This window comes from Mytilus galloprovincialis, chromosome 10 (assembly GCF_965363235.1).
Source record: "Mytilus galloprovincialis chromosome 10, xbMytGall1.hap1.1, whole genome shotgun sequence".
NCBI lineage: Eukaryota > Metazoa > Mollusca > Bivalvia > Mytilida > Mytilidae > Mytilus > Mytilus galloprovincialis.
In genome coordinates, this window is record NC_134847.1 from 59,665,023 (window position 1) to 59,678,371 (window position 13,349).

A 13,349-nucleotide genomic window follows, 5' to 3' on the forward strand; every position below is an offset into this window, starting at 1 on the left:
GATATTTTCTGAATCTAAACACAAACCAAATTATACCTACATTACTTTATCTATATAAAATTACTGTAAATAGTAAATTTTAATACATTACCTAAATCATAAAGAGTTGCAACAGTTGAAGATGTACCTTTAAAGGCTTACATGGCCTTTGCATGTGCTTCATTTAAGGCCCCCAATTAATTTCTTCAACCTTACCATACAATTATAATTGAGTTTATTTATTCCAATTCATAAAATAAAAAAAGAAATTTCAAACTAATTGTACTCTTTACATCTCTATAATTTCCCCCCTTTTCACTTCAAATAAGATATACAATAGAAATTGAATAATTCATTTATCATTTCAATATAAAATGCATGTTACATTTAATCCCAATGTGATTATATAATGTTTATCTTATGCAGCAGATGTATTGTCCCTCAGAATTAAAACTTATACCTTTTGAAGTATTGTTTTATAACCTTTCCCAGGGATTATGTACACCTCTATACTTTAATATTAGGACTTGGATAGTCAAAACCATCCTTAATCTTTGAGAAATTAATCTAGTTACTAACTACAAGGTTATATTTCTAGCTTTATACTTTGTGTGCAAAACCCTGTTCATAATATGACTGCCTTGGTGGCCTTGAGGTGAGTTTGGAAAATTCTCTTTGGCAGCAACGTTAATACATACCCTTCCCCATTTTGATTATTTTCAATTTTTCACAATGGAAATAATGCATTTTGTTTGTTACATAATTTCATGATCATACGGAACTATGAAATTCAAAAAAAGTAATACCACCAGAACCGGAATGCTTTAAAAGTACGAAAACATGTGTAATATCATGTGGTGCAGACACCCTAGGTTTTGATATCAAAGTCACTGACATTGGTAGAATTTGTAACTTAAGAGTTAGAGCCAGAATGTCTCATAAGATGTATAAAGCTGAATCAAATTTTTAATTAACTAAGTATCATGATTACAACAATAATGAATTCAATATAAAAGGTATGTGTTACAGAATACAATATCTTTATTTATTAGAAATCTTTTCAATATGACGTATCTTCTTGACGGTTGACAATAAACTCCTCGATCTCTTCTCCGACATATAATCATTTACACAGTGGGAACAAACAAACTCGGTGGAAACAATACCCAGTCAACTACAAAAGTACTGGAGGAAACAAAATCCAGTCAACTACAAAAGTACCAACATGAATGATTTAGCTTATGGAAAAAGAAAACAATAAAAGAGGGATGCGTTAACGGTCAGCTAGAGGTGACGTAACCTAATATGACCAAAGCCTGATATTAATGCCATGTAAACATTCAACGCCTTTTTTCAGGGTGTTTATTAAGGTATTTGATTTTGTGATATTTGACAGCTGACTACTGGTCATAACACTGTCCAACATTATAAGGTTTCACACAGTAGGGTTGTTAGTCTTATGGTGATCATTTATTTCAACGTAAAATAAAATGTGACAATTATTTGACAACTATTTGTTCAGTTCATATTAAGGTTAGTAATCATCGATCAAAATTATAGGGTTTCACTATTTTTCAGACATACTTCGTATTTGTATAAACACCGCAACATGAGATGAGACGATATCAAAACAACTCAAGGCAACAACCCCAAGAAATCATAGCAGCCTCCTTTATCATAACATAAATGAATTTTAGTCAATATTTTATGGTTTTATCCTTTAGCGTCCATGAATTGTAAATGGTGTTGTTATAAGCTTCCAAATAATACCTCTGGGATGAAAATTTTAGGGACTAAATTTTCGGCTCTCCCTTGACACCTTTTGCGAGTATGGTCTTGAGGAAACGATGATAGTCCGTCGGAAGGGGACGATAAATGGCTGACCCGTGTTAAGAGAGAGCCATATCTCTTGCATGTTAAAGACACCCTTGTAGATTTCGAAAAAGAGCAGGCTAATGCCGCTACAAGGCAGCACTCGCACCTGCAAAGTGGAAAGGGATTAATATAAGTTGCAAAACTTGTTTCCCAATCCACTAAAAATAAATATGTTTAAACTAAATAATACATCTACTTCAAATCTACAGTACGATTTGCTAGTGGTTCTCTGTGGTATAGTAATAATGAATATTATCACTATTTTACAAAATTTTCCTTAGATCTTACTAACTGATAGTTCTCTGCACAGTAGAGTGATATGAAAAAATTAGTGCTGGACACCATTGGCGCATTCGTCATCTCAATGATAATCTATAAATACACCAACAAGAAAGCTTCTCAGCTAATGGAATCCCTTATATAAGACAACTACTCATAAGCTAAACCCTTGAAATTCCTCATTGCTGTTATGGTGACAATTGCTATTGCTCTGCTTGCAGTAGGGGCATGCAGGTTGACAGGTTTTTATAGTTTCTCTATCTCCACTTTTTATTGTAAATTTTTATTTTCTAGGTATTGATATTCTTAATATTAATTATACAAGCTATATTTATATAAGTAAAGGTAGATTTCCAGCATGGAATTGTCACATAGACAGCTTTAATATTAGACCATTCTGTGTACTGTTAACATATATACACCATTGTTCTGTCAGATTTTAGTGTAATAGTGATGTTATATTTAGATAATTTGCATGTTTTATTGTTCTGTACATACTTTTCCAAATTTAGTGAAAAGTTCATGAGTGTTAATGAATGCGCTTTTCAGGTTTTGTTTAAAACATCCATGGAAACACAAGACCAAGTACATGTAGTAATACTTCTACAATCATTAACACAGACACAAAATCTTAACACCCAGGCCATGATATTGTTATTGAGAGAGCAGAGAAGAATAAGAAGAATTTTAGACCGGGAAATCTATAGCAATTGGCTGACCAGATCAAACTGCCAAGTTTCTAGAAATAATATCTTGTTTCTTTGCTTGACATATAAACACTATTAATGGACAAATTCAATCTGATAATAAAGTTAATTGATTTTTTTGGATGAAATTGGTTTACACAACTGAGTAAATATTTTTGATAGCTGCAACAATAGCTTTGATTGTGTAGTTGATATTTTCTGGAATCTCAAGGACAAGTGAAGGACTCGACTGTAAGATGTGAATGACATGCTTAACAATTAAACATTCTTATAAAACTCATTTAACAGTCAATGACCAAGACTTTTAATTGATATCAGTAATTAAGTTGTTAATTTCATTTTATCAATCGCTGATGTAATTTTCATTACCCTCCCTAACAAATTATTGCGGTTTCTTTTCTATTGTAAAAACATATTATAAAAATATGTGCACCATTAAAATTGAAAAGATTAAACATACCATTTTAATATTTTTTTCAAATTCTAAAATTTAATATCTTCCATTGATAAGGATGTTATTAAAATTATGAATGAAATGAATGTGTCATGAAAATTTAATAGTGATCATAAACTATTTCAGATTATAATCTACATCATCAAATACTTATTAATCCAGGATGGTTCCTTGAAAAATAGATCTTCCAATATTTACCAAGTATGTCAGAAAAATAAATAAATCAATATTTACCCTGTATGTCAGGAAAAAAACATCACCACAAAATTTGTCAATAAAAAGTAACTATTGCATAGACTCTCTTCAATTAATAACTTCAAGACATAAATAGCTAGCTGAAAGCCAAAAGTATAACATCAGCAACAGAGCACTCTGAAGCTGTCAGGTCTTTTAATTAATGATACAAGACAGAAACCAAACAATACAAAACACAAAAAAGACATCCACAAAAACCTTCACAATAGACATATATTAAAATTATGAGTTGATGTATGGTTGCCAATGAGACAAATATCCACAAAGACCAAAAGACAAAGCTCTGAACAAATACAGGTTAATGCATGAATGTTTAAACAATACAGTGAATTCATGACTTTTTAACTTAATAGTTTCTTAGCTCTTGTTCTTGGCATACCAAAAAGCTATTATGCCATTTATGTCCATTTTTGTTACTTTGATGAATACCCACATCTCTTATAAGTTATGCAGAGTGAAAAATTCACAATAAAGTTAAAAAAAAAAATGCTGAAGAGCAAACGAGGGTTGAATGAACAGTTCAAGGACAGTTTACCATAAAATGTATTAAAAGTTAAAATGATACCACCTTGTTTTCATGGGGCGGACAGATTTTGTAATGACTTTTTTTGACTGATTTTTTAATCTCAACAGTAATTTGTCTCCACACTAACACCTTCTCCTAACCAGGCTGTGAACTGTATTATTTGGTGATATAAATCTAGATTTAGGAGATATCATCATACCATTTAGATCTTATCCACATCTACTCAATACATTGATGGATCGGTGTGTCAAAACAGGTATTGTAGATTCAGAGAAAAAAGGTTTATATTCATGTCACTAAAATATTTAAAAGACCAATAACAGATTCATTATAATCTAAACAATCAAAATAGTGGGATCTATCAGTGCAAGGACACAAGGGGTACCCTTTGGTACAACTACATGTCTTTACTCATAAAAATACGCCAAAAAAATATTCAGTCACATAAACAAAATTCCTTACTGTCCAAAATTATCATGTTCACAGATGTTAATTCTATGTTCCTCCTTACCTCCAAACCCAAAGTGCCAAACACATGCATGAACCTTATTTTAGAATCCTGACATTAGCCCTCAATGGTATGGTTATTGAAAATTTTACTAATAAGAAAGGAGGTCTGAATTGCTATACATGTTAATAAGTCAATTTTTAACTTCAATGCCACAACCGAGAAAGTTACACAGCTGTCTAGTGAAAATGGACTACCAATTCTTGGTTTGTCCTATTAAAATATAATTATTTTGACAACACGTAATAATAAAAGCAATGCCTAACTGATGTCATGGTAAAAAATAAAACTCTCCCTTAATGGGTGTTAGTCTAGTGAGTGTACCTTTTCACTGTATGCATACTTAATGTTTGCCATTACTACATTTTGCAATTATAAAACATAAATTTTGTTCAGTGACAGCTAAAATCTTGGCCTTCAATGAAACAGGGAATAAAAAGCTAAAATTACGTAATTATCAAAAGTTAAGAATTACGTAATTATCAAAACTTAAGAATCTTAATGTAAAGTGTAGGTGTTTTAGTATCACCTGTATACATCATAAATATTACGTCAAAACTTATGGGCACACAATTCAATGCATTACTTGGTCAATAAATAAATCAAGAATCTTTTCAGAAGTACGAAAGCACTTCAAGGAAGAAACAAGTTTATACCATGAAAATATATACTGTATATATAAGGTTAAGTTACCAAATCCAGATGATTTTATAGTAATAAAAGATATAAACTTAAAGTGTTCAGGGAAAAAAATATAAATTTGTCTAAGATTTCTGCTTTATTTACTCAGAAAGTAATATCATTGATGTTCTTAAACATATAACCTTTGACCTCATTTTATTTTCCAAAGATCGATCTACTGTGGGATATTTTACTTCCTTAAATGAAGACTGTTATAAATTTAGTATTTTGTCTTTTTATACCTTCTTTATCTACTGATATTAACCCAAAAATATAAAAAGTCCAAATATGGTACTAAATCTTGGGGTGAATATGCAGAGCTTTACAATGATAGAATAGTTATAGTTTTTTTTTTTTTTTTAATTTCTATCTTATCAATAAAAAGAAGAATGTACATCAACATGATCTAAATCTTAATTTTATTTTTACATCCACGTTAAAAAAAAAGAGATTAGAATGCATAGCTAGACTAAGAAGATTAATGTCAGGTAATAAAAAAATGTCATCTTGAAACAGTTCAAGTCTAACATTTATCACATTAGGTACATATACCATGGATTATATATATAACTCCATCATATACATTTATCATAAAAAAATATGACTGTAGCTTACTTAAGATGGTATTTGTCATAGTAAAATTAATATCTCCGACATAGTTTACATAGCTGTGATACAGATTATATAGGGTCTTAATTTATATTCTTACTCCTAAATATCAAACAGAGGGAAATGGTGGAAAACCAACAATAATAGAGGCACAAATAAAAAGATGATGAACAACTAAGCAACTAACACTAACATTTTTTTTATAAAAATAAATAAAGGTGTTTGGGGATTTGAGCAGTGTAATTTTTTTCTTATGTATGAACCGTTTTATGATTTTCCTCTCACAAATTAACTGATAATTAATTTGTTAATTTCTTAAGCTGTAAATTTACTGCTGTTTCAAACTCACATCAGATATTTTTTGTGTGTGTCAAGTGTTAGTATGATAATGGTGGAACACATACAGCATTTTTAGATTATTGCGATAATTTCACAATAAATCTTTTTAAAAAAAATTATTCTTGTTAGTGATGAACATTTCAGTGTTTCTTGCAATCGATTTTTATCGTAAGATTTTTTGGTGAAAAGAGCCCCCCCCCCCCCATTAGCTACTGGCTTGCACCATGACTATGTTACGTAATTTAGGATTTCACAATCTGAACAGGATTCTGCTTTCTCTTGGGTCAAATAAACAGACACTGAGAAACCACAACAGAAAAAAACCAACCAAACATTTATTGCGTTCAAAAAAACAAAGCATTCTAATTCATGATGGTTACATAAAAGAATATTAAATATGAAATATGTACTGCGTAACTTTATGTTCAAAGGAATTGAAGTTCATTATTTTTAACTTATTAACATTAATTTGCATTTAAATTAACATCTTTGAAACTCCAAATATAAATACGGTCACTTCCGTGACGTTTTGGACGATTCAGTGTTGTTTATAGAAATAATCTGTTGTAATTTACAAACAAATGTATTGATTGTACAACATTTTTTGTCATTTATGCAATAATAAATAATAGTTGCGCAATTTTTATCTAGTTTTCAATACAAAGTCATTAAAAAAATGATTAAAATTTATAATTTCCTTTCAAACCTTTATTTACTATTAGATTTTTTGCTTTATTTACATGCTTTAAACAACCAATGACCTACTACATATGTTTCATACTTCCTTAAATGACAATTTCTTAAATTAAGTAATTCATCGTTTAATAATTCCTTTATCCGATGATAACACATCAATATAAGTAGTCAAAACAGGGTTCTAAATCTCCAGGTGAATATAAGACTTGGCAATGATACCAAGTAATTTTGAAGTTTTGAGTCCCCAATATCTTAGTTATTTGACAGGTTCTTAGAAAACAGGTGCCTTCTCCTAATTTTGATAGGTTTTTACTAATCATGTAACAAACTAACGCCTAACAAATACCCTGTGGTTTCCGTGTTGTCAATATTTTCCCATGCTGTTAATTGGTGTAATGTGTAGTTATTAATGACAATACACGGTAAATATAAGATCATTACATATATATATGGTCAATCTTTGCATTATGAATTGTCTTATTTATAAGTTACAATATATATAAGGTCAATCTTTGCACAATGAATTGTCTAGTTACAATATATATAAGGTCAATCTTTGCACAATGAATTGTCTAAAGTGCCAGAGAGCAAGATTATACTACTATCGACATTACCTAAATAGATAAAGAAGATGTGGTATGAGTGCCACTGAGACAACTCTCCATGCAAGTAAAAATGTGTAAAAGTAAACCATTATAGGTAAAAATACAGTCTTCAACACGGAGCCTTGGCTCACACCAAACAGCAAGCTATAAAATGACTAGCCAAAAATAACTAGTGTAAAACCATTAAAACAAGGAAAACCAACAGTCTAATCTATATAAAACAAGAATGTCTCCTTAGTACACGGATGCCCCACTCGCACTATCATTTTCCATGTTCAATGGACCGTGAAATTGGGTAAAAAATCTAATTTGGCATTAAAATTAGAAAGATCATACCATAGGGAACATGTGTACTAAGTTTCAAGTTGTTTGGACTTCAACTTCATCAAAAACTACCTTTACCAAAAACTTTAACCTGAAACTCCCCCTTTCATTTTCTATGTTCATTAGACCCTGAAATTGGGGTCAAAAGTATAATTTGGCTTTAAAATTAGAAAGATCATATCATAAGCAACAAGTGTACTAAGTTTCAAGTTGATTGGACTTCAGCTTCATCAAAAACTACCTTGACCAAAAACTTTAACCTGAAGCAGGACGAACGGACGCACTGACGAACGAACAAACGAACAAAAGGACGAACGGAGGCACAGACCAGAAAACATAATGCCCCTCTACTATCGTAGGTGAGGCATAAAAAAAAACACTGAACATCAGGACATATGCAAATAAATACAGAGTCTCATTTTTAATAGGTACCAACCTTCACCCTTACCTGAAACAATAGTGTAACATCACAACAGATTAACATTATGTCAAATATAGGTGTTGTTTAAAGGCAAAAACTTATGCCATTTATTATTATTATAATTGATGTTACTGTGTGAAAGGCAACAATGCTAGACACTGTCATTATGACTAATATAAGGTTCCGACAACTATCCTATTCCATAACAGATTAATCCCTTGTTCTAGTTTTTTCAGGACAATTTATCTGGTCTTTTTGATTATCTGACATATAAAAAAGAAACAATATCATTTAAAAACAAAAATATCATCGAGGACACTGGTCCTCATTGAAAAATATTAAAAAGAGAGGAACCTAATACCATGTCAGACATGTTTCCCACTTTGACTCTTGATGACATAAATGATTACAACTTATAATGGCCATAATAAATCTGAAATCCTATTTTGAAACCTTTGTAAAACATTTCTATCCAAAGTTCAGTATATAATTCCTAAAACAACATTTCCATTATAACCGAGTACTTAGCATTTAGATCAAGATTAAGATAGGTTTAAAACATAATGGTTAGGTATAGAATAAATTAAATTACGAAGAATTTCACAATTAGTATTGAAATGTTTGCACTGGTCACTAATTCAGACTTTCTCAGAACATGTTTACATTTTTGTTCAACTCAAAACAATTTTCCTGCAACCTTTGATAGAATAGTAAGACACAGGTTCAAGGACATTTCAAGAACAAGTATCATTTTCTGTTTATAAAGTTTTTGTAAAAAAAGCTGATATATGGTTCTAAAAAATTCACACATGTCCCCTTTTAGTGTGTTAGACCTCTTAAAAAACATCATTTTTGAAAGTGCAGATTTTTTTCAAAAATTTTAATATTTTCGAAAAATAAATCTTAAAAATAATTTTTTAAGAAAACATTAAACTTCAGACAGTGCTTTTGTCCTTAAATTGTATAACAATCCCACGCTTTTTAAACAACACTACATTTTAAATTTTCTTATAATGAAACCTTTTAAAAGCATCGTGTAGTATTTTTTGCACACCCATTACATAATTTATGCACAATACATTCATTAAGCATATAATGAATAACTGTGAACATATGTGTCCTGATGGATTAGGCTTGCAGCAGTGAGTCTGACAGGAAAAAAAATAATTGGAAGTTGCCATTAATGTATTGAATGGAAAAGACTTGTGGAAAAAAATGAGCTCTTTATTTATTTGTTTTCTATTATGTCTGAATTCCTATAGATGTTGAGTAAACATCAATGAGACAGTAACCCAACTACACCAAAAGCAAGATAGACCTGGATATCAACAAACAGTCAGTGTCTAAACCTTAAAATGCATTCTATAAAATGGTAGTGCCTACCTCAAAATCATATTCTTCATGTAAATCTGGTGATAGATAACAGAACACAACATCTTCTGGTTCAAGCTCCTCAAACGACTGATTCAAAAGTTTCTTTTTTCCTTTTCTCTTTGAACCCTGAGTGTCCCTACGATTAAGTTTAGGTGAATGTAATGACAGTATCATGGCTGCCTTCATACGAAATCGTTGTGATGAGGATAAACGTGGAGATATATCTTCTGGTGAATGTATATTTATTAATGGAGCATTGTAGCTAGATATTGGCCGTCTCCTCTTTTCTATATCCTCCTCAATTCTAGATAATCTTCTTTCTAAGTAGAAATCATCCTGTGTTTGCCGTTTTGAATGTTCAGGTTCTTTGATAGATACATGAACTGGAGGTAGAGGAGCCCTACGTTTCTTGCCATAGTTAACAGAGGTATTGGGTAATCTTGGGGAGTCACCAGAAGCTGACATGGGTGACATGTCGGACAGATCCTGACTATCTGACGTGGATATCTGTCGTAACCTTCGATTTCCAGATACATTGATGTCATTCAAACATTCATATGATGAACAGAGAGAATCTTCATCACTTAGCTGTAAATATCTTTTTTTATATACCCCTGGGAGGCTGCGTGTTGACAGGGTGGGGCTATCCACCACCTCCAGAGATTCTGACGATGCATACAGTCTGTATGCCATGTTTACAAACCTATAGTCATTCTATTCAAACTGTAATTAAATTCCATCACAAAACGTAACACATATATCAATCCATCAAGTCACATGTTTCCTACTATTTATAAATATCCAAAAATCCATTGAAATGTACATAAAAGTTGTAAAATTCCTGAGTCCTTTACTTATACAATGGTTAAAAGTTTTAGTATTAAAGTCAATTATGTTGATTGTGATTACAACTCACCTGGTCATTATCATAGGTAAGAAATAAACAACTTTTTACAGGTACAAAATTAACACCTCCAGGTAAAAAACCCAATATTGTCATCCAAGTGAAGAAATCCTGAAAACATATTTACCAGTCTAATTTGAAGTCTATGTAAATGTCAGGTTATCCATATACACTACAATGAATTTACATTAAGTTACCAAATTAGTCAAAAAAATGGTGTCTCAGAAAAGTAAGAAATCTGACTGAGTATATACTATTTCACATGGCAAAGATAATTGATTTACCTATGGTTATTTTCCAGTCACTAAATAATCCTCAAATTTGAAATTAATATTGCACTTTGAAGAAATAGCATAATTACGTATGAAAGTTAAAGTCATCTTTATCTAGGAAGTTCATCGCATACAATATGAAACTCTTTTATGAATGTACAAAATTACATCTATATATGGACAAAACTAGGTTCAGTCAACCAAAAACATCTAGTATGTCAGAAAAAATCCTCGATTATTTACTGTTTTCACACATACATAACTTTCCTTAAGAAGTCTAAGCTTAATAAAATTATGCACAGCACTGTAATCTCTGACTGCCGATCAAATATCTCAACCCTGACTTCATAGGTCTTCCACCTCTGTGACATGAACAAACTTTCTGGACTGAAATCAACACCACGTTTTAACCAAATCAGCTGACCGCGTCCATGAAATTAAAAACACTGCCCAGCTGGTTGTCCAGATAATCTGTTTGGAATGTTATATGTACCTATTGTATTTTATGTTTACCTAAACAAATCCTAAATACTATATTCCTGTATAATTGTAGTATTACAAAAACAAACTTGTTCATCCCACATGTCCAAAATTGTCACACTATTGTCATTTAAATACTTGTATATCTATAAATTCCCTCTTGTTATAAATGCAAATAATTTTATCGGGAATGAAGTCCCACTTATGGTTTTTGTTCATAACTTCTGTATATATCATTTACTTGTTTAAACATTGATTCTATCAGCAATGGTTTCACAATTCAGCTCACAGAACAAGCACAAAGTCTCCACGTCTAGACATCACTTTTGCATTAATTTGTTTTGTTTAGAGTCAATATCTAGTATCATTTTAAGATCTTTCAACTCCAATTGTAATTCTGACTCCAATGTATTTGTTGTCTTATTCTGTCATCTTTGTCACTAACATATAGACTTCTATTTATCTTATCAGCTACCTTTAATAAGCCACGTCCCGGTAGAATTGTAGTCCTGAATTTCATTCCTTTACATAGATCATGTATTAATTTCTCTTGTTTAAAGTTTTCATCGTTTATCAGAAATGATAATACCAACTTTATTTTAATCTCAATATAAACATTAGATACATAACTTTTTAATATTAAAACTTAGTAATTAAATGTAAATAATTTATGATCATGATACCATATACATATCTGATAGTGATAAGAAAACTTGTACAATGGTCTTTACTCATTACATGCGTTCACGCCACAGTTATAAAGTCAATCATATTTCCATTAGGCTCCAGAAAAGTGCACAAAAGGTCAAAATCTGTATATTCTTTGTACATAAAGTGAATAATATCATACAGTTCTTAAACGCACATCAAGTTCATAACTTTATCTCCCGACTCAAGAAATATTGTCAAACATTACATTTGGAATCAATAGAATTAAGTATGTAACAGATCTTTTACAATGTTTATGTATTCAATAGAGTTTATAATCGGTCGATTTACATATATGCTATTTTCAGCATTGAAGGGATTTACGTGTAATGAAAATTAAGTTTGAGTTTGACAAGATTATAAAAGTGTCTTGTTAATAACATTGACTGAATTCTTTGTCACTTCACGTTACCCCTGCCATTCATCAAAAAATATTATCTTATTCAAGTGTCATATAGGGATATCTCATTACTTCTTATGGTGAAAAAATATATATTTCATGTTTGTTATATGTGCTGTAAACACCAGCTCTATTTTGAGAAATGTACCATTCAAGAAAAGGGAGATATACAATCCCCTTGATAACATATATTTATTAGGGAGATATGAGGTGCTTCATCAATGAGACAGCAACCCAATGACAAACTAGATGTGTCAAAGCGACACGAATGGCCCCGTCCCAAAAAGTTGAAAAATCTGCAATTTCACTATAATAAACACATGTGGACACAAACATGATGGTAGTCTCACATATCAAAAATCAGCTCAAAATCTGGAGGCATATAGAAAAAAAATCTGTATAACTGTGATTTTCAATAATTTATCAAAGTCCAAAGCCCGTAATTTCAGCAAAAATTAGCGGAGTGAAACAAAACTTAAACTTGACCTGTAACTCATCATGGTTAACTCACATACCAAAAATCAGCCCAATATCTGAAGGTGTTTGAAAAAAAATCTGTATAACTGTGATTTTCAAAAAATTCTCAAAGTCCAAAGCCTGTAATTTCGTCAAAAATTAATGGAGCGGAATGAAACTTAAACTTGATCTGTAACTCATCATGGTTAACTCACATACTAAAAATCATCCCAATATCTGAAGGCCTTTAGAAAAAAACTCTGTATAATGGTTTGTTGCGGATGGCAGAATTACGAAATTACAGAATTTCGGAATTTCGGAATATTGGAATATCGGACAATGGTAAAACTATATGGCATCGACAACTTCGTTGCAGGGCCATAAAAAACAAATCAACAGAGATGTCTGAATGATTGAATGACTATTGGTGCTTTATGCCACTTTTGTTGGTAATCTTGTGACAGCCAGATTTTAAAGGTAGAGCAAGCCTGTAAGAG

At 31.1% G+C, this 13,349-nt stretch overlaps 1 protein-coding gene across 5 annotated transcripts in view; it reads right to left on the reverse strand.

The window, feature by feature from the left end:
* The window catches only part of LOC143047997 (uncharacterized), a 184,530-nt gene that overhangs the window by 68,631 nt on the left and 102,550 nt on the right, over nt 1-13,349 (reverse strand). Inside the window, exon 1 of one of the 5 annotated variants that reach the window (XM_076221401.1) lies at nt 9,642-10,635. The exons of the other annotated variants lie outside the window; for them this stretch is intronic. Within the exon in view, the coding sequence (XP_076077516.1) occupies nt 9,642-10,325 (684 nt within the window). The 5' untranslated portion in view covers nt 10,326-10,635. Of the gene's footprint in view, nt 1-9,641; nt 10,636-13,349 lie in introns of those variants that run through there. 5 annotated transcript variants of the gene reach the window in all.